The 22,786-nt window shown below is 37.8% G+C and overlaps 2 protein-coding genes across 2 annotated transcripts; both read right to left on the bottom strand.

The window, feature by feature from the left end:
* Nucleotides 1–989: 989 nt before the first annotated feature.
* On the bottom strand, nt 990–8,368 carry kcnj2a (potassium inwardly rectifying channel subfamily J member 2a). The gene is made up of 2 exons (XM_056245455.1): nt 7,599–8,368; nt 990–4,737 (listed from the first exon to the last, which is right to left on the bottom strand). The coding sequence occupies exon 2, from the start codon at nt 4,486–4,488 to the stop codon at nt 3,205–3,207; it is 1,284 nt and encodes a 427-aa protein (XP_056101430.1). The 5' UTR covers nt 4,489–4,737; nt 7,599–8,368; the 3' UTR covers nt 990–3,204.
* Nucleotides 8,369–11,776: 3,408 nt separating this feature from the next.
* On the bottom strand, nt 11,777–21,511 carry kcnj16a (potassium inwardly rectifying channel subfamily J member 16a). Its single transcript, XM_056245454.1, has 2 exons — nt 21,400–21,511; nt 11,777–13,204 (listed from the first exon to the last, which is right to left on the bottom strand). The coding sequence occupies exon 2, from the start codon at nt 13,191–13,193 to the stop codon at nt 12,030–12,032; it is 1,164 nt and encodes a 387-aa protein (XP_056101429.1). The 5' UTR covers nt 13,194–13,204; nt 21,400–21,511; the 3' UTR covers nt 11,777–12,029.
* Nucleotides 21,512–22,786: the final 1,275 nt, after the last annotated feature.

The following is a 22,786-nucleotide window of genomic DNA, read 5'->3' as shown; positions in this document are numbered from 1 at the left end:
AACGCTCTTAAAATAATTTTTTTATACACTATAGTTTATTTGAATTATCTACAAATAATGTCTTACAGTGAACATGAATACATCACAGGAGAATTCTGTCAAATATTTTGGCATTTGATATTTTAGTCATTTTTGGAATAATGTGGCTATTTTGTCTTGCTAAGTATATTTCCATTGATGCATTCACACTAAAATATTGGTAACGCTAATACAACTTTATTGGGTGCAAAATAGCTGGTTAAAACATTATTTAAATCCTTTTCAGACAATAAATACTGAAATGAGTCTTCACTCTGTGGTTATCTATCCGTGTAGGTTTGCATTTCTTTTTTATCATTAATTTTAAGATTTAAAACTTGGTCCTGGACAATGCAATCTCTATATAAATCATTTTTTAAAAATACCAATGTGCGTGTGCGCATGTGTGGCCCTGGTATCACCAATGTCATGGGTAGTAATACAAGTATGGAATTACCAAATCTTTGACCTTGTGGGGATATTTTTGGTCCCAAATTCCAATGAAAAAAAAAAACGCTTATTAATCATACAAAATTATAATTTTTTTGTTGAAAATGTAAGTATAAATATTGTACAGTATAAAAATCAACCTGTCTATGGAAAGTTCCACATAAAACATGGAAACCCAATGTGTGTGTGTGTGTGTGTGTTGATGAAGGCATTGTACAAAGTTTCCAAGACAGTTTTAATGTGACCTTCATATGACAAAAAAAGGGTTGAAATCAACCCCCCCATACATAAAAGTGCCTTAAATCGAATAAACATGCATACATAAAAGAATGTTTTATGTGACGAGCTGAAGATGTCTTTAAAGAATATTATTTAGCAGCTTTAGACAATTTTATGGCAGCTGTCTGTAGGTCACAAAATTCAGGCTGTATATCTGTGTTTTATGTGTTATGGTGAGTCTTTCCAGTGTTTCCAATGTTTATTTAAAGAACTTACCAATCCAAGTTACCCAAGGAACACAATGACCTTTGTCCATTCAATCTTGTTTTATTGAAAAAAGAAATAAAATAGCATGTACAATAATAATTACAATAATAATAATTATAATAAGAACAACAATAATATTTATCATAATATAAAAATCTGTACATTCCATTGTTTTCTTTCAGTACAATAGGGAAGACTGGTACAAAAGCAACTGCAAAAAGTACGGGGATATTTACAACAAAGAGAAATAAATGCTGCCCATAGACCCAGAGTCGTTAAAAGGAGCGTTTCCTTCGAACGAGCCAACAGTAGACCAGTGTAAACTAGTTCTACTGCATAATTGGCTGTTCATCTAGAGTTTCTTTTGAAATATGACGTCAAAAAAAGGAAAAGGATAAAACAGCATTAGTAGCAATTTATACTCTTTTGTATGTTTAACACAGCCGTATAACGTGCAGTATTTTCAAAATAAATATCCTATCATTTTATTGTCTCCTTTTATAGAGCTTTCCGGAGAACGTGCTCTAGTGGCTGTTTTGGGTTACTTCAGGTATTTAAAAAAACGAAGGTGAGAGGAGACAAGTTAGACATCACAATCAAACGTCAAGTGATATCTCAGGAGCACATTTTGTGTGCAAGTGCGGTTCTGAGCTCAGATTCTGTGCTCTGATTGTCATTGGATCACAGTACCATGATCTCAGTCTAATTACCCAGTCCTACATACACAGTCCTTGGTACACCTGCCAAACAAGTCATTAGGGTTGTATTGCAGTTTGTCAGGCAAGACAAGAGGTTAGAGTTGATTGAGAAATAATTAATTATTAGAGAGGTTTAAAGTCTGAAGGGAGAGTGGATTCGGTTTTCTGTCCTGTTTCTTTGCAATAAAACCCAAAAGCGCAACCCATGCAATTAGAACCTCAAATCTGAAGGTTTTCTACTAGCAACATTTTCCAACCCAAACACTTATGTAGCACTAAACTAGAGTAACACTGAAGTTATGGGATGAAAAGGTGGGAGTAGCGGTTTGAAAATAAGGTAAGCTAACCTGTAGCTCTCTTATTTCCAATGGGCTTTGTTATTCGTAGTCTTTATTTGGCTTAGAATAAGAAAATAATTCATAAAAATAAACCATATATGTGCGTAAGCAAACAAAAAAAACATTTATTTTCACTTACAAATATATATATTTTTACTCCACGTCATGACTTGTCCTATTGTCCTACGTCTAATAAAATAATTTGATGCATTCTTTATGAAAGATCATTTTGAATACTCTTTGGTTTAAGTCTAAAACTCTATATAATATGCAACATAGCAGCACTTGTAGAAAGACATTCATTAACACGTTCACTCTCTTTGTCCCTGTGGACACGACGACTGTGATTCTCATTCTGATACTGATCTAAAGACCCTGTCCGTTATATCGCAATAAACAGGCATGGTCCTGTGCGGGTTTTTTTTTCAGATAACCTGAAATGTACTGAGGAGGGCTTCCAACTTAATGTTTCTTCTAAAAAAAGAACATTCACTGAGTTGTCTATTTTCCCAAAAAGAGGTCCCCCACCTAAGCCCCCCCGCAAGACTGTTCCAGAAATACCCGTGGCTCACACAAAGACCAGCGGACTCAAATAGAAAAGGAAAAGAGGGGATAATGGAATAATTAACTAGATGGTAGGAACAGGACTTTTTAATGATACTTAAGACATTGACTAACACTCTTTGCTGTGTTTTTTCCCTCATTTGTATGATGTTATTTCAATGAACTATTATTATATTAATTGCCTAATTAAATTGACAGAACTAAATATCTGCATGTAAATTTTCTATACCGACAAACATTATCAACTTTGGTAGCAGCATCAGTCTACTATATTGGTCTGAATTGTTCTTACATTGTTGGACAACTGCACATGGACACATGCCTGCTCATTTTCAAGTTTTGCCAACCAGTTACAAACCTCTCTGCTTCATGTCATTCAGAAGCAACGGTCTAAAAAGGTAGTGTCGCCTAATTGGGAATCTCTCTCTTCTCCTCCCTTGATGTGCATTCTTCATTAGCTGTGCAGTGCCTCTATGCTGTGTTTTATTTAACCATGCATATTCGTAAGAACACACTTGTACAGTTTCTCTGTCGATTCCATCCTCGCAACTGTACCGTTAGCTCGAGTCTGCCTCGCCGAGGGGCTCAGTTCAGCTCAATGTGCCTGTATGAAGAGGTGTCTGTTAAACCTTCCCGTTAGTTCTGCACAGTCATATTTCGGATTCCCGCCGTAAAGGCCGCGGTTCTAAGGGAACGGTGGCCTGGCTGTGGTCAGAGTCTGAGCTAGTGTCCGTGTTTGTCCCGCCAGGGCCCAGGCTGTCCCCGTTCCCTTCCTCTTTCTCCTCTTTGTTTGAAAGGGCCACCTCATTCTCATAGCAAAAAGAATTTGAGTTGGATAGGATATATTTTTTCTCAGCAAGGTCCCTCGCGCTGCACAACGGGGTGCTGGGGACTTCGTAGGTCTTGTGAAAGCGAGAGTAGTCTACTTTGTAATAGTTTTTCTCCTCAAAGAGGACGGGCTCAAAGCGGTGTCCCCACAGGACCTCACTGGCCACGTAGGAGCTACGGCACTGGGTGGTCATGGCCGTGGCCTCCACCATGCCCTCCAGGATAACTACGATTTCAAAGTCCGAGTTCTCCAGTTCTTGTTTGCTCATGTCATAGAAAGGGCTGTCCTCGTCGATCTCATGGACGATGGTGATTGGTGACACCAAGAAGATGCGGTCAATGCCACTGTCAAAGCCCACGTCGATGTCCATCTGGTCTAGAGGGATGAACTCTCCCTCGGCTGTGGTGCGAGATCTGAGGAGCTGAGCCCGAACGTGGGCTTCTACCAGGTGGCTTTTGCGCAAGTTGCCCACCCTCCACATCAGACACAGCTTATTGTCCCTCATGGCCATCGTAGCATTGTGGCTGAACACCAGCGTCTCGTTCCTCTTCTTGGGCTTCGCCATCTTAGCCATGACAGCACCAATGATGAAGGCGTCAATGATGCAGCCGACTATGCTCTGAAACACAACCATGAACACCGCGATGGGGCACTCGTCTGTAACATAGCGGTAGCCATAGCCGATAGTGGTCTGCGTCTCGATGGAGAAGAGAAAGGCAGCCGTGAAGGTGCTGACGTTGGAGACACATTTGGGACTGCCATTCTCCAGGTCTCCGTGGAATATTGCGACCAGCCAGAAGATACATCCAAAAAATAGCCACGACAGCAGAAAGGCCAAGCAGAAGATAACGAACATCCATCGCCAACGAATGTCAACGCACGTGGTGAAGATGTCGGCCAGATATCGCTGGCTCTTCTCGCTTACGTTGATGAACTGCACGTTGCAGTGTCCATCTTTCTTGACAAACCTGCTCTGGGTTTGGTGACGGGTGAGAACCTTGCTCTTCCCGTTACCGTACCCATTTGGCACCGCAGCAGTGGCCAACTTCATTCCGTCCTCCTCTGATGACACAATGCTGTAGCGGTTGGCCCGCACACTTCCCATCACCTCAGTCTGGGAGGTCTGTGCTGTTTCTGCTTTGGAAAACAGTCTTAGTTTCTGGAAAAAGCGTTGGAGAAACAGTTTTGAAACACTCACGGGGACCAACACAAGCAGGAAATGGTGGGGCTGTTCAGAGCCGGACGCAGGAGGCGTCTCTTTGCTCCAGTTGGACCTTTTGATTGACAGAAAGGGCCAAGGATGGGGCGATCACTCCGTTCGCATCTGCTCTGGTGATATCATCGATCAAATGTCCTATCAAAAACAGGAAACAAGATACACATTAATGTTAATTGGCACAGACTGTAAACTCAACATTCTCACTGAAAATTTGTTTCAGTCTCAGTTGCTAAATTAACATAATCACTCAAAATTGACTTTGGCTCTAAAAGCACACGTGTCTCTCAGACCAACGTGATGCACATAATTCTCACGCATTCTCATGCAAGTCTCAGCTTGAACTAATACGTTTCTACACTGATTAAATCATAATGTTAACATTTCCCAGTGAATTTAGTATCACATCAAATAATACTAACTTTGATACATGGTATGTGCTTAATCAAAAACTCATACTTTGAAACTTAAGAGGACCCTGACCATTCCTTTCAGACTGAGAAAAAAGAAAACTCAGCAGTTTTAGCCAACAAGACCAAAATGGTCAAAATAACAGAACCCAAGTCAGACTTTTCTAAATCATTAGCTCAGTGAGGCTGTGAAGTAAATAGTAAAGGTTGTTTTGCTTGATCGTCAGGTTTTTTTCCCCAACTTATTTTTTTATTACTGATCATCAGTTTTATTACCCAATGTTGACAAAGATTATTCTACATGTGACTTATTTTTTTCTTGGGCGACATCCAATATTTTTTCATCATGTCATAATTTCAATCACCAACTGCACCAAAACCTTTGTCAATTAATAATACATTTTTTAAAAAGTCCATTTATAATTTTAATAAATACAATGATATTTAACCAGGCAGTGCCCCACATTACTTGATGGCAATGGCAACCTGTCTGTTTATGTGCTCTCCTATATAGTGTAATTGCCCACAGGACCATTAATAATACCCATTTTCACATACTGTGCTAATCATGGGTGAATGGAAAATTGCTTTGTTCAGTCATGTATGTCTCTTACCAATGCACTAATTTAAATTGGCAAAAACTCATCTAGCCAATAGAGGCGTCCTGAAAGCTCTACTCAGAACAATTAGAGTACCTTCTGTATATTTAATAGGTTTCATATTGAACAATAATATGTGCTTTTAACGAGTGTCTTGCAGAATGTCATCACAAATACTTGTCATCACTTTTGCATGAACAAACAGCGCCATACAATAAGACCATCAGTTCCCTAAAGGATTATTGACATTTCAAGTGTTTTAAAAAGGGAAAGACTAATTTACTCAGCGGCAAAAGGCATGCATTCTGATCAAATGTATTCTTGTGCCCCACTTAATTCCTTTCTCAAAGTACATAACATTCTGAACTATTGCTTAAACATCAGCGAAGGTAAAAACAAGCTAAAACTGGTTTTCAGTAGGGTGCAGAGCAGGGACTGAGACAAGGCTTGTTGACTTGAGAGCTTGTCTTGTGGGACCTCATCTTCTCTCTCAGTAGTATAATGACAGCCCTGTGACGATTCCCTGAGGAGGGCTAAAACACTACTCATTAAAGCTCCTATTCTGCCCTCAATGTTCCTAGCAACCATAACTAAAAAGAAAGGTCCTATTTTATCTTATTTAGCAGATGCACGGCGTGCAGGAGGATTTGAGAGAGAAAAGAGAGCGAGTGAAAGCGAATGACACAATCAATTTGAGAGAGAGCATGAGAATATATTTGTATTTAAAACAGAAATTAATTTAGTAGTGAACACATTTTTGCCATCTAGAACAAAAGTAAGCTGTTTATTTCTTTTGGTTTAACATTTTGTCTTATACTAAAGACCGTTTTTCACTTGTGGCCAGACAGACATTCAGATAAGGAGCAGGTTGATAGATGCCATTATTTCTTACATGAAACATAATATGACAGTGTTTATATCCAGGAAAGATGTTTATTTTGATGGCGTGGACCAGTGAGGACCAATGGAAAATGTTACATAAAAGTCTACATTCTTTTGAATGATCAAACTAGGATTAATATTTTTAAAACATGGGTGCATATTTTAGGGAAATTCCTTTTGCTCTATTATCTCTGTTGTTAACAGTTTACACTATGTGGTGTGCATGTCCTGACAAATAAGTTAAGCACCAATTTAGCTGCCAATTGAAAGTCTCTGAGTGTTTAAAGCAGAAAAGAGGATCTGCGTGTCTGTCGGCCGACTGACGCCTGACAACTGCTGAGCGCAGCTGTGCTCCAAATATATTAGACAAACGCACACTTAGCAACAGTGAGCTCAGTTTAAAACAATACTAGGCTATATAACAATTAGTCACGTGTTTCATGCACCAATGCAGCACTAAACCCCATATGTTTTATAAGGCAAATCTGTCATGCGGGTGAAGTCTGTCATTTGGAGAAGTCAACAGGTGTGGGAGGAAAAGATATTCCCTAAACCTTATTCCTCAGTTTCTTTCTTTTAAAGGACTTCTTAAGAAGTGCTTAAATTAATAAGACAATTAAGATTCTGTGTCACCTTGTGTATTTATCTTCAGAGAAAATAAAAAGCAAATAGTAATCACACTCTCATGTCTTTCATTGTAGTGGCATGTGTGCCTGAAGGTCAGAAATTAACTTTAATTAACAAATCCTCATCATCCCCTAAGAAAGATCACAATTGAAAACTCTTTAAAGTCTCAAGTGTTTCTCCTAGACAGCAATAATATTAAACTGAGTTCAAACTGAGACTTTTTGATCAAGACTTTTCTTTTATGCTTTTTCTGGGATCAGGTTTCCAATAGTATTGAAATAGAGAGCTCAATAATGTTCACAAACTATGCTTAGATTATCTGTTATCAAAAGTCAAATATAACTGAGATCTCCGAGATCATTCCTAACGATTATGAAGTTCAAATGTACAGCACAAAACACATCGTATCGTCAAACAGACAACATTTATTTACAGTGGCATACAATAACAAAACATTTTTCAGCAAATAATATGACCTTACCATTTGAAAATGAACACGAAACAGTTCTCATATATACATATCCAACGAATGGTTTTACTATCCACACTGTCTTCTCATTGATCTTGTTCTCTCCACGTAATATTTTAATAGCATTTGATATGAAGTATAAGAACAGCAATCTCCACGTTTCTCTTCTTGTATGCGGCGTGCGGTAACTCATGTGCTGTTTCTTCTAGGCTTCAAACCCATTTAAACAACACGCACCGGCTAGTCACGCCCCCTCTCTTAAACCCGGCCAATCCGACGAGAGGGAGAGTTTCACGCGCGGATAAAACAACAGTTCCACTCAGACTCATACAGAAAATGAAATAGAGAACAGCAGCGTGCGATTTAAGGCTTGAATCCCTCCAAGGAAGCCAAAACAAAAGGTTGCGGGTGTCTAAAAAGTATGTGTGCTTTGTCATAAGTATGTGTTTCAACCATAGACTGTAAAAAAAGGTTTCAACATTGTTTTCAAACAATACTTTCAGTAACAACCACAGTTACGTTACAAGTTTGTCAGAATGCGCTAAGTTAAATAGACGCTGATAAACACAAGTCGAGTTTGTCTGAGGTAAGTTAACGTTAAGTTAGCAACAGTACGATTTTCTCAATGAGATTACTACGACAAAACTAACGGTCATTACCTGTTTACAAGTCATAAATAAAATCGCAACGTGATTTAAAACATCAGTTAGCTATGGAAGCTGGTTTCCGCCACAAAATAAAACATTTTAAAAGATAAATATGCGACTTTTTATCTCAATTGCGAGTTTAAAACTAGCAATTGTGAGTTATAACGTCAGAATTGCTAGATTTAAACTCACAATTCGGAGAAAAAAGTTTTTTATTTTATAAAAGGACTTTTTTCTCCTCGCAATTGCGAGTTTATATCTCACAATTCTGATAGCACGGACTTTATATCTCGACTCTATCTGAATATCTCAAAGTCAGAATTGCAAGATGCATAGACTCGCAATTGCAAAGAAGAAAAGTCAGAATTGTTAGACAAAAAGTTGCAATTACCTCATTTATTTTTTATTCTGTGGCGAAAACAAGTCTCCATAGTTAGCGACCCAGGACGACGTGGGCGGGAGAAAATCGACAGGTTTCGCTGTGAAAATTCCAGTAAAGCCAACTTCACTGAAAACAATTGTGTAATTCCGAGATTGACCTCAGAGTTAACTATGAAATGCGTATAGTTTTCAAATAATCGCCTTGGGGGAAAACGACCAATCCCTCAAATAAGACTTGCAGTTTAGTTTGTGATTTTATGGAACTTATTTTCACAACAAACATAATCGCACTTTAGATGTGTCACGTGTTGATAGTCGTGAGACCAAATGCAATATTGATACCATTTATCTTTAAGCCAAATTCTTCTTTATAAACATATTTTGTTCCACTAAACAAATGCTGTATAAAATAATTTAACATGAAAGACTATTGTGGCCTTTTAGTCTATACTATTGCATTGACCAAAACTTTGAAGTCTTGCAGTTTTGAAACATGTTACTCTGGGATTTGCTATTATAAAATATGATCAATAAATAGTACAAGTCTAAGATTCATAGTATGTATATCCACAGCTTTACTCTTTGTTTTCCAGCATCTTATAAAATGAATGTATGCCTATATTGTATTGTTGTGAATTAGACCCTTGTGAAAGAGATTAATGATCATGTATTGTTTAATCAGATGAATGTTTCTCATTTCTTTATAAGCGTTCCAATGAAAACCCAGCAGTAAGTGTTCCACAGGCCTTTGCCCTTCCTGGCTGCTGCGTGTCACACATTGCTTACTTGTGATAAGTAATGAGCCGTGTTAAACTTTTATTTGTGAAGCTGTTGCAAAGTGCTTATTTTAGTTACTTTCTTGTTCAAGTCTATAAATAATACAGACTATTTATAGGTGAAACGTGGTACGTGAGCTGTCCGGCCTCTGTTTACCTTTCAGCCTAATTTAAGGCGATGCTTGGACAGCACTGCATCCAACCACAAGGTGGAGGGCTGGAGACTTCACTCTTTCAAGAAAACCTCCCAAAACCCAGCAATTTTATTCATTGTAGTAAGTAGACATATGTTTTTTGTTAATATCTCTGAGACCATACATGCCACTGTTCTAAGTCCTGGTCTGTCTTGAAAAGGACACCTTGAGCTTTTCTTACATGCTAAGTTTGTTGTTGCATAATCAATTTGTTTAATATATCCCTCTACTGCACTCATTATTATGCAATCATGTAATTTTTTTTACAGTGTTTTTTTTTATATATAAAATAGACTCAAATAAACTTTTTTTTTTATTTTTGGGGGGGGGGGTACTTTTGGGTGCGTTGCCATAATGCAACATTGTGCGACAATGGAACAGCTTGATGCATTTTCTCCCAAAATGACATGAAATTCATAGATGATTACAGACCTGTCTTTTAGAAATGAAATTGTTTTTATTATTTAAAATGTTTTCAAGAGCTTTGTGTACAAAATTTGAAACTAATTTTCAAAGTATTATTTCAACAACATTTACAAAACATCTGACACAAACTCATAAGAACTGTTCAAGTGAAACTACTCGATGTGAAACGCCTTAAAGCAGTTGTTCTCTTCGTTAAAGGTGGGGTATGTGATTTTCTTTTTTGACAATTTTTTCAAAATCACTTGAAATCCTATTCCTAACCCACTTACAGCCACTGAGTTAGAAGCACTGACATGAAAATTAAAAAATTGAATCATCTTTGGAACGGGCAGGACTCGAAAAACTCCAGCCAATCATTTCCAAGACCACCTAGAATCATTGGACAGTAAGTGCGTCAATCAAACGGTCGTACCATAGCCCCCTCCCCCATGCCCCTCTTCGAATGGGTGGAGTGGGTGGAGTCAGGGCCATCATCGTGAGTTTTGTATTTTCAAAATCTGCCGGCCGTTTTGCAAATCACATACCCCACCTTTAAGGCAGAGGTGCACCTTGCACTTAGAGCAAACCACTCTGACGATGCCCTTGCAGCCAGGATTCTTGCACCTTCCTTTTGGTGCACCCATCTTTGGCCAGTGATCAAAGCGGTCAAGACGGATATATATTTTACTTTTATACTTTACTTTATAAATATATACAAATATATATAAATATATGAGTAGAATACAACCATCCAACTATATCAGTGCATCCATACATTGTCATTCATACAAAGCTACTCTGCATTAGCATGGGCAAAATATTGTTCCATTACCGCACAATGTTGCCATATGGCAACATACCTATTTTATTAAATAAAAAGGTAATATAAGTATCAAAACAATGTGACAATGATTGAAAAAACATTAGAACTTACCCCAGATGCTTGATGTATTTTTTTTTCCGAAGAAATATGAAAAAAAAAAAAGGAAAATCTTCACATATACACGAGCACTTTTTTCAGCAGCTGGAGTCATCAAAAGTGTGTGAAAAGAATGATGTTGCAAGGGTGTGTGTAGTGTCGTGATGTCATCAAAGCATATCATTGGTTACCACCAGGTTCTACCATGAATTTAAGATTAATCAGAGCTCATATTTATTTTCAAATTTCAAGAAATGTCCAAAGAAAGGGTATGTTGCCATATGGCAACACCGTGCAGTAGAGGGATATACTCGATCGATCGATCGATCGCCGGGTGGGTGGTCATACATCGTAGACTGTAAAATTATATCTAAATGATAATTTATCACCCGTTAGATTGTTCTTTGGGTAAGTGGATGCATGCTGTGTTAATATTGAAAATGGTCACTGGGGCTCTTTTTCCAAAACATTTTATTAGTAGTGTGGATGGAAAGGTTAACCACTTTGCAAAATAAGGTGGAACAATGTTCTGCACTTCCTCAGCTAATGCCAAAGAGATACACTGAATGACCACAGTTTGGTCAGGGTAACGTCACTGTCATCATAACTGATCCATTGCCTCTTATGTAGGTCAAGGTTTTGGGGTAATAATTTAATCAAGATTTTTTTTTTTTATATATCTGAATATCAAAGAACCTTCAAAGTCATAGAGGAGTCTGTAATACACATCAAATCTTTACTGAATCTGTGATATCTGTACAGACGTGTGTGCATTTTGTACAAAGAGATATTGAGTTTTGTGCAAAGCTGCTAAATAGTACATGCAATATAGAACATAATTAAAATACTATTCAAACACAAATTTTATATTACTTTAAAAGTAGTGCTCTAAATGGTTTCTCGTCAAAGCCAAAGTACCTACACGGCTTTAATGTGATATTCCATTATTTGTCCAGGATACTATTAAAAGGGCCTTTTAAGATCTTTCTTTTAACTGACAGACAGCACACCTGTAAGTCTAGATCTAATATATAAGTGCCCTATTTCTTACACTAGTGATGCCTTTGAGGAAGCCTCGTTTCAAAGTGCTATAGCAGAGTCAGGATGTATCAAGGCCACTGTTAAAGCTCGTGTTCTTGGACAGCACTGCTTGTGGATGCTTTTTCTGCCTCAAGACTATTCCCATTAACCAATTCCACAGCTGCCGTTGGAGAACTTATGTGGAGTGGTTTGTGTTTTGGCTGTTGAGAGTACTTCTTTAGGTCATACTCCTCTGCGCTTAATTCTGGGACCAGGACTTTAACTGTGTGGTTGAACAGGGCGTAGTCCACTCTGTAGTTCTTGCGGGTGACCCTGATCATCTCTTGAAAGTGCTGGCCCCACAGAATCTCGCTTGGAGTGTAGGATGTGCGTGTCTGGTGAAGGATGCCCGTGCAGTCGTCTGTGTAGGTGAAAGAGACCACCAGCTCAAAGCTCTCCTTCCTCAGGTCCTGCAAGCTCACCTTGTATAGAGGACTGCCAGGACTGATTTTATGAACTATGGTTGTTGGGGTGGCCAGGATTATGTTGTTCTCTTCAATGTTGAGGTCTTTGTATGTAACATCAACTTTCCCTGTGCTGTGTGCCAGGTGCTGTACCAGCTGTGCATGAGCTGTCCCTTCTACCATGTGGTTCCTTCGGAAGTCCCCGACCCGCCACGACAGGCATAGGTGACCATCACGTAAGCTGATCACTGCACAATTGCTGAACCCAACTGTTTGGGCTCTCTTACGGGCAGATGCCATCTTGGCGACGGCAATGCCGATGACAAAAGTGTCAATGAAGACACTGATGACATCTTGGATGGTAACTACGATGATGGCGATCATGCAGTTCTCCGACATGCCCCGAAAGCCGTAACCAATGGTGGTTTGGGTCTCTAATGAGAATAGAAAAGCAGCTGTAAAACTTCGAACCTCATAAACGCATGGCTCATTGTTGGGGTCTTTCATATCGCCGTGGGCCAGCGCAATGATCCAGAACAAAATTCCAAAAAAGAGCCATGATAAAATGTAGGAGAGAGCAAATGTCAAGAACATGACCCTCCAGCGGATCTCCACCAGGGTGGTGAAGATGTCAGTGACCCAGAGAAGCCAATTCTCTGGAACGTGTTGCACCACCATGTTGCAGCTCCCATCTTTTCTTACATATCGTTTCTTCTTGGAGAAATAGTTGTCGTCTGTGAGGACACTACGGATGTCATCATTGCACTTCACTCCGGAATACTGCACCATGCCTGGGTTCATCCTGCCTTAGTCTAGAGATGAGAGAAATGCTAAGTCAGATTCACAGTTACCCATAGCACTCCACTTACATTAACTGGAAGAATCATGCAAATATATACAAATCACATCACTACAGAAGCCCTAGGAAGCCATGCTTTATTTTTATTTTTTTCTGTCTTATTTTGTTGTGATCACTACTTGAGATTGTGTATAGATAGATAGATAGATAGATAGATAGATAGATAGATAGATAGATAGATAGATAGATAGATAGATGAATGGATATTTTCACATCAATGTAAAACAAAAAATGTCCGAAACTTGAAGTTTTATCGTTGTAGACGCAATATGATTCTGAACATGTGGTCAATTTAATTTCCAGCCAACTCAAGGGATCAGACGTCTACACGGTTATAGAATGAAGTTTGACAGACACAGATTAAATAGTTTGTGGCTGACCAAAGAAATGGTAAGCAACAAACTTTTTTTTTGTTTTTTTTTTGTCATGAGATCATGGAAAACAACTTTTGTTGTGCTGAGAAAATAAGACAGAAAATAGTAATGCACATACAAAAAAATAAAAATAAATGCATGGCCTCTCAGGGCATTCTTAAATCTCAGCCTAAAATGATAAGTCAATATACAAGGCATTAACGATATTGACACAGAATCTTAATTATGCCTTTAGGGGATTCGCCAGATTCAGAGTCTTTTTGACCACATAGATGTATACGTTTTATGGCTGATAAAGATAGTTCTAAAAATCATTCTAAATGCTAAAGAATAGCAGTCAACAAAGCTATATTTTAGCTAACGATAACGGCACAGAGAAACGATATAGTTTAAATCACTTTCACAAAAAAAAAATTTTCCAGCTGATGAACGATAAAAACAATGACAGCCAATCAGAATACACAAGACTTTATAGATCTCAAGTGTTTAAAACTGGCAGATGGCATAACTGCAGCACGAGCTTAGAATAAACAGAATGATATCGTCCGCTGGTGTGGACACTAATATAGTTATCGTTGTAGGTGTTTATAGACATCATTCTTGGTGTGAACGGGCCTTTACAGTGCTTACACAACTCTGTAACAAAAACACATGATTTGATCTATTTCTTTGCACTAAACTAATGTTTCATTTACACTAAACTCATCTATGTTAGTTACAGTAACTGTTATGGGTGGCATTTAAAATGTTGTATTACATGTAGTCAAGCGTGCCTCTGACAATTCAATGGATTTTGATGAGGGTGTTGGACATCTAAATACCTACAGTATATATAAATTGACTTCTGATTTTTACCTGTTTTATTTTTCTGTGGAATAGTTAAATTTTTCAGGTGGTAGGTTGGCTTTTTAGTTTGCATGGTTTATCAGTAAACAGTGTGTCATATTATCTTGTAAAATATGGCTTGAATTGGATGTTTTTGTTGATATAAGATGTAAATAAGGCTTACCCACAGTGTGGTATTGTGTTTTAGTACACAATGCTAAATGTAGTATTTGCAAACCTTTACGAGATCCTTTTTTTTTTAAACATCACTATACTTTGTCTCTTGGTCATAAGCACCAAGCGCAGTTGTGTTAGGGCCAACTTTAAGGCTGGGTGGTGATATGTGGAACAAGAAAAGGGTTGCGGTCAGTGGCTTGGCCATTTTATGGAGATGACTTAACACAAGCTCAACTTGAGGACACCATATGGAATCCTGGAGCAGAACAGGCACCGGATCTTTTGACATAATCCACATTGTACCCTGCTTAAAGTTCTAAAATGGGGGGTCAGAAGGAGAAGGGGGAGAAAAAAATCTGGCTTTAAAGCTTAGACAGGGTGTCAAATACATATGTACATGTAGTTCTGTGAGACACCAGCTGACAGGTGGCTTCCCCTTTTACCTCAAGTCAAAGCATGTTGCTCTATATTTTCCATGTTGTGAAGAAATTCTAGCTATAGCTTATTAAAATGTTTGCACAGAATTTTCTGGAACAGGTTTAGACACTTCATGGCCTGTATAACGGTAGACATTTTTGTCTGTTTTTGAACATAGTTTGTGTCAACGTTAAACAGAAACACTACGCCGTGGACTTTCCCCTCTTGAGTTGGATGATGTACGGACTTTTGTTTGCGGTTTTACGCACGAGCGCAAACATGAACACCCATGCACATAAAACACACACATTACATTTATGAATGGAAGGCTATGTAAATACATATCTGCGAGTAATGATGACCAGACTAACTTTGCCCCTGGTGAAGAAAATTCTCTGCACACACACAACACCCATGATTTCTCATGCACTCGCTTTCGCACACCTAACCACATAGATGCATCACAAATGATGACATTTTCCACACTACCATAATAGGAGCGTCTGTGTTTAACATGGAGTGGACTGTGAACAGATACTATGATTTAAATGCTTCCCTGTCCTTTATCAAAGCATGTACTGTACTTCCAGCTGAGCACTGGAAACACAGCCTCCATCCAAATGAACAACGTGTAAACAGAGTCTTTTTCAGTGTTAAGGGAACATGCTATTTTGGACGAGGATGAGCCAGCTTTTTTTATATTGGCATTTACAGTCATTGAAAAAATCTTGCCATTCAATTATTTGTGTTTGTCTCTCTTACTGCTGTGTAACTGACAAATTGTCTATACTAAGAAAGAAAAAGATTTTTCTATATTTTTTTCCAGTTGTGGATTTTTTTAGTCAGAACTTCATTCATGCGTTTCATCAGAATTGTTGTTGGATGTTGGTTTGACTGGTACGTTTTGGCTTCCCGGATCTATTTTAAGATGGCAATCTGGGAATGTTTATCATTGGTAATTCTTTTTTTTCAGCGTTCCCTTTGCCCAGTGTCAATACAGTTTATCATAATAGATTGGTTGCCTAGAGATGCAAACCTCATTGCAACAAACCATTGTGATCTTTCCAGTTTGTGGGATTCTTAGAAACGTAGCCGCATTGTGTAGCAGTTGTGCTTAGAGAAATCTAATATCTTCTATTCTCGGTTGCCTTTTTAGTTCTTTCTTCGTAAGCTTGGCTTGGGTTGCTGAGTAATTTTTACATGTGTTTGTGCGTAATTTAAGTACTGAGTATAATTTAAATCTCATGCTATTCATTTATCATCAGACCTGTTGTTTCACCTCCACTTATTTTGTTATTTGCTACTGTGAAGCCTTGAAAGACTGGAGTTCTGATATTGAAATATTACATTTTAAATGTACTGTATGTGCCATAAATTGATGCATTATGTATATTATATATATATATATATATATATATACAGTATATATATATATATATATATATATATATATATATATATATACAGTATATATATATATATATATATATATATATATATATATATATAACCAATACCTCTTATTTCAGTCCCTGCCCTCCAACCACCTGGCTCCATCCTGATATGTCCTCCAACACTCACTTTTCATGATATAATCAGTTCCTGATATAAAACAAAGTCTTGATCTACAATTTTTTTCCCCTTACTGAACATCTACTTTCACTCATAAATACTTTAGGTTGTGGAAGTAAATGGGTTTTGTATGGTGTTTAACATTACCAATGTTCAGAATGTCAGAAATCTGTTCCGCTGTTCATCATTTAAAGCTGCAGTCTGTAACTTTTTTTGGGTTAAAAATGATCCAAAATACATATTTGAGAAAATACATAACCAGCCAGTGTTCTACGCTATCTGCTTGCTGTAGCTCGATTCAAAGCGGTAAGCTTGTAATAATGTTTTTATTTCCAGTGGTACTGGTGGATTTCCGCGGGAGATTCGAGCATGTCTTTGCGTCATTACGTCACATCTGTACACATAAAGAAGAGTCTCGGCTAGTAGGCTATATTGAGTCATTACGTCACATCTGTACACATAAAGAAGAGTCTCGGCTAGTAGGCTATATTGCGTGTGAGGATGTTGGAGGTGGAGATTTATAGCCTTTTCTCACACCACTTGATATAATTAAACATCAATTTGATGGCGGATCCAGAAATGTTCAAACGACAATCACCAGTGACAACTGGAGACTCACCCGCTGTAAAATGCAAAAGATTTCGTTCAGGCTTCGGAGTGGCTACAGAAAAAAAGAGACTGCAACCGGACCCATGCGAAAACCATGACCGGAAGGACAATACATGTAGTCACGCAATGCTGACGTTGTTAACATTAACAATTTGAGAACAAAGTATAATTTGCATGGTTTTGCGTGATAAGCGATTTTTTTTATTTAATCAGCGCGATTTACTGCAATGTCTGAACCAGAACAAAAGTGGATGTTACTTACTTGTTCAGATGACATTTTCCGGAGAAAATTATGATGTTGGTCATACTTCCAAAAAGAATAATCTGTGATTCTGAATGCCAGTATCGACACCGGCGCGCGTAAAGTTGATAATTCCGCGAATGACTGCAATTGCAGATTTCGAAGAGAGATGGCGACAGAGGAAAAACTGCGGACTGCAGCTTTAAATTGAGTGTTAAAATTTAATTTAATTTATGTCTAATATTTACACTGGTTAAATTGAATCTTCTTTATGCAATGGTTAACCCAACCCCAATTTGTAAAAATGAAAAGAAAAGAAAAAAGGTTTAAACTTTTAGTGGCATGATGACTGAGTTTTCTGCTTGGGTGAAGTGTTCTTTTTTGTTCTCTCTGATTTCCGCATTGATAAAGAGCTTGGTGTTTTCTTACTGCAGGGTAAGGGGGCTCAGCCAGGAATGCAAGAGGCTGTTATCTGGGTGGAGTCCTGAGCTTTCTCCATTAACCATTAAAGGAAGCATCTCTGAACTGCAACACCCTGAGTAGGTAAATGAAAAGGGAATGGAAGCTTTCCGTTGGGAGAACTTTTGGCAGTGGACTGATCTATTACAGCCAAACCACTGTGAGCATCCTCTGAACTGATCGCTATACTCCACCCAGCCATACTGGTCAGCAGGTTCCACTTAGATTATGGATTGATATTTCTGTAATCATGTGAAATAGTCAAAATGTCATCCAATATCTTCTCTTGTGAACTGTGGGATACAAAAGGAAGAGGCCCTGTGGTTTTGTCTCTGTTGAATGTTTGTGTGAAAAAACAATGCAGATAAGTGCCAGAACAATGCCATAAGTTTATGCAATTACAACTGCAAACTCAATTTCCACTATTATTATTATCCATTTAGACCTTAAGCGTGAAGAGTGTAATTTCTGTGCACCATCCTACCAGAATACTTATAGTTACCTATTTATACTTGTAGAATACTTAATAATAATAATAATAATAATAACTGCATAAATAAACTGAGAAAGGAGAAAGTATTTTAACCTAGAAAAATTACACATTTCACAGCATCATTTTGCAGTCTTGCTCCAACAAAATGACAACCACAAAAGCCAGTTAAAATTTGTGATTTAGATTTGTTAATGTACTTTTGGCCAAAATGCAAACCATAAAGCATTTCAAATAAATTTATTGCGTTGAGACATGGATTTATTTGATAGTAAACTTGAAAGCATGAATACTGAACTGAGTTTTACAGTCGTGTTGTGGCATTTAGAGCATTAGAGTGGGTCACAAAGCAGTCTCTGTATCACAAACATTCCCAATTACACATCATCACTTCCGTCATGCCCAATATGTCTTAACGACAATCGTTGTGCATAAACCATTTACAGTGTTCCAGGATGGCAACATTTACAATGGCCTCTTCAGATAGCTCAATTAGAACTGATTCCCAGGTAATTTATCACAGTTTAGGGCCCTAAAATGTATTAAAGGAATAGTTCACCTCAAACACCCTCATGTCGTTAACCTTTCTTTCTTCTGCAGAACATAAAAGGAAAGGAACCAAGGAACCATTTTCCATGGTTGCTAAATTAGTGATATCCAATGCATGAATGTAACATTCTTAATTTTTAATACATTTGTTAATATGATTCACAAAAACTGTTATCATTTGTTCACGAATTGCCCTGCACAATTTGTTCCTGAATTGAGCAGCATTTAACAGCCTGCTGGAGATTATTAATTTCAGAAATGTTTTATCTTTACCACACAAAGCTATTGTATGACATGCAATATATCACAAAAGTATAGCTTTTTTGAAGCTTGAATATGTGTGTGTGAAAGCTTGAAGCTTCAGTCCTTGTTCAGTGTAACATGTAAATATCATATGATTTTGTTATGACATAAAATAAAAAGTCTGTTATCATTTACTCATTCTTTAGGTTAACTGTCTTAATGTACAGTTACATTATTAAAAGTTACTGAGAAGACAGAACCAGCTTCTCATAAACCGCATCTTGTGCTTCCATAGATATTTTCACAATTTACTATACAGGTCACTTTTGTGTGAAACACTGTTGAAATAAACAAAGATTCAGACAATATACATACTAAAATCGTGTAATTTTGCTTTGTCCTTCAGATGACCGTCTCTCATGACAGACACCGCTACTGGATCATGTGGTCAAGTAAAGGATGCCAATGTTTTATCAAATCATTGTGGCGCAAGTACTATTGTAAGTTTTTTTTTTTTTAAAAGGTAAACAGCCCCCTTCTCTGCTATGTTTACTGTTTTGACCTGACTACATTAACTCAGAGATAAACTTCACTGTGGACAAAATAGTGAAATGCTGCATGCATCAATGCTAGTGTGTCTGGTCTGCAAACTTTTTTTGATTGTCACAGAGCACATTGCATTAGAAGCTATCATTAGAGCCACTGTCATTGTCATTTCTATAAGATACTTGTCTAAAGCGCAGTTTCTTATTGTGTGCGATCATCTCAGATTGATCTCTCACAATCAGGGGAGAAGGTCATATGCATAAACTGCTCATGTGGGACATATGGCAATGTTCTAAATGTCGGAGTCCCAGTTCAGCTTACCTCCGCTTTGTTTCCTGCACTGCTCGAGGGCTTTACAAGACTATTACATGCCCATTGCCCACTTAAAGCAAATAACGTCGATGCAGATACACACTGTTCAGTGACACGAAACCACCCTGTATGTGGGGAGCAGAACTTCTTTGCCCTGGGCCCTGTCTCACCCATAATGACCTTCAGTTACTCGGTTCCCAGGAAGTAAGAGGCACTTTATTTAGCTAAAGTTTTACTAGTTCCATCACAAGCTCCCAAAGTTTAATGTTACGTAAAGCAAAGATCTTGGAAGATGGCACGTGCAGGTTACAGGTGCAGTACATTTATTTTATTTGCAATCATGTTAGTTAAATCTCAGAGATCGAAGAGGAATTGAAATGAGGACTAAGCTGTTTGGTTACCTTGTAAGGACTTTTCCACATTGCTTAAAGTGCCACTTTATTACTAGCATAAGGACTGTTAGCCATGCTCCGTTAATCTTTGCCCGAAGCACACATCGAAAACCGAGATGTTGACATTTTTAATGTCACCGGAATACGTGACAACAGCATTGTATTAGTTGACGATTAATAGAAACAAATTGCCATGGAATGTTTATGCAACATTATGTTTTATGCTCGTTCAGCTGTTTAGATGTTCCAAGAAATTTCCCTATTACAGTCTAAAAGTTGAACAGCATGCATTATTGCTTGTTAACAAACAAAAAATGTACTTCTCAATACATACATTACAAGATAATTATATTTGTGGTTACACAAATATACTTGTAAATCTATTTTTAAGTATGAAATTCAGTAGATGGAAAAAAATACACCCTTATATTAGTTTAAAAAACAGCCGAATGTTTTTGTGCTTGTGGGTCATTCGAGTCTAGTGTTTTCTTAGATTACAGCATGTTTTCTCAACATTTTTCTCTCTCATTTAAAGCTTGAGACTTGTCCTCCCTAAAGCAGCTCGAGTGTCACCCATATCCTGACTCAACCCTTCCTCTAACACCCCAAAAACTTATCAGACTAGATTTATCGCTTCTCACATGACTCTTTCCTGATCTGTGTCTGACAGCAACAGGAAACAAGGAATAGCATTCTCTTTTCGGGGGAGGATGACTGGTCTTTAGGACTAAAGTCAAATTTTTGTGCCCTTTGAAAAAAATACCCATGCAATCTTAACACTGACTCTGGATCAATTATCTGCCAAATTTAAGTTTACGATCATTTTAACTAAACTAATTTGGCATGATAAATAATAAATACTGTTATTTCTTCTCACAGGTCAGCTGTGATTGCCGTTTCTGGTGAATAAATAAACAGACTAAGAATGCAGATGGTGCCTACCTGCTCTGTGTCTGTTGCTGTGAGAGTGTGGCGTACGTGCTTTGAAGTTTCCACCTGAGTGCAGGACTGCACACAAACTGCACTGGCTGTAGAGGCCGGATTGGGTAAGTGTGTGTGATTGAGAACCAGCCCACCTGTACCTATGCTCAAGAAACAATTCACATGCGCTGTGTGTGTGTGAGCATGTGTTGTGCTTGCAGCCATAGTGACTCTGCTGATGAGTTGTAGACGCCAATCACTGTGATATAAAAATGAAGAGTGTGGCTTTTAGTCCTTGCTTTGAGGTCATCTATACGTTAATTACATTATTTTTTAGTAGATGTATCTATTTAGAATTGAAAGTCTTTCTTACCATAGGAAATAAAACCACACCTGTCAAGTTATTTCTTTGAGTGTTTAAGCTTAAATTTGTCTAAATAAAAGTTTGCATTTTTATCACATTCCTGTTAACACATGATCCCCCCCCCCCCCCCACCCCCACCCCCCCACCCATTCGGCATGCTTAATCAAAAAGTCAAGTTCCGCACATTATAACTTCCTTTTAATCAAAACTGTTGTGCAGGGTTTGCTAAATTACTAGGCAATGCCGTTCTTACCAAGGACGTCGATAACTGTACATATATAACTAAGTTTAGTTATAGTTATGATAACAAAACCGCTGTAATGATTAAAAACAAAGGAATAATATTGTTAGAATCACATTCAGATTTTTTTTCCAGCTTGTGGAAAACAATATAAATATTGACAGCCAATCAAAATCCATCCGACTTTAAAGAGCTGCAGCATTTGAAGTGGTAGAGGACATATCTGCAGCATGTGCTTATAATAAACAAAACATTATCAGCTGTTGGTGTGAATGCTTACATAGTTTTCATTCTTGGTGAACTGGCCTTAATTCATTGCCTATGTTTGGATAGGGGCCGTTAGCATAATGCATAACATCGCTTACAGCACCTTTACATGACTTTTGGTCTGTTCCTCGCATATCATATTGTTCGAGTAGTTTGGAGTATAGTGAATGGATTGTGTGAACTTATTTTATGGTGTGTTTTTTTTTTTTAGCTTGACACTATTAATCAGCTTCCACTATTTGTTGAATGGAAAAGAGCACTGTAGATGTTTTACAAAATACAGAACAACAAAATCATGAATGCCATGAGGGTGAGTAACTGATGAGCTGTTTGATTTGGGTATTCACAAACATACAAGTAACAACAAATGGTCTAAAGTTAAATAAAAACCTGTAACATGCTCCCGGGAGTGTGGACATGTTGTCACAGTAAACAAAGACAGCATGTACCTGAACCGCTTGTTATCAGAAGTCTAGAGTTACAGCTAATTTATCACAGTGACACAATGGCTGATCTGAATTAGACATTCTAAAATT

Source organism: Rhinichthys klamathensis, unplaced genomic scaffold (genome assembly GCF_029890125.1).
Source record: "Rhinichthys klamathensis goyatoka isolate OS25496 unplaced genomic scaffold, OSU_Roscu_1.1 h1tg000030l_1, whole genome shotgun sequence".
NCBI classification, from domain to species: Eukaryota; Metazoa; Chordata; class Actinopteri; order Cypriniformes; family Leuciscidae; genus Rhinichthys; species Rhinichthys klamathensis.
The sequence above is the reverse complement of the archived record's forward strand: the minus strand, read 5'-3'. Positions and strand labels throughout refer to the sequence as shown.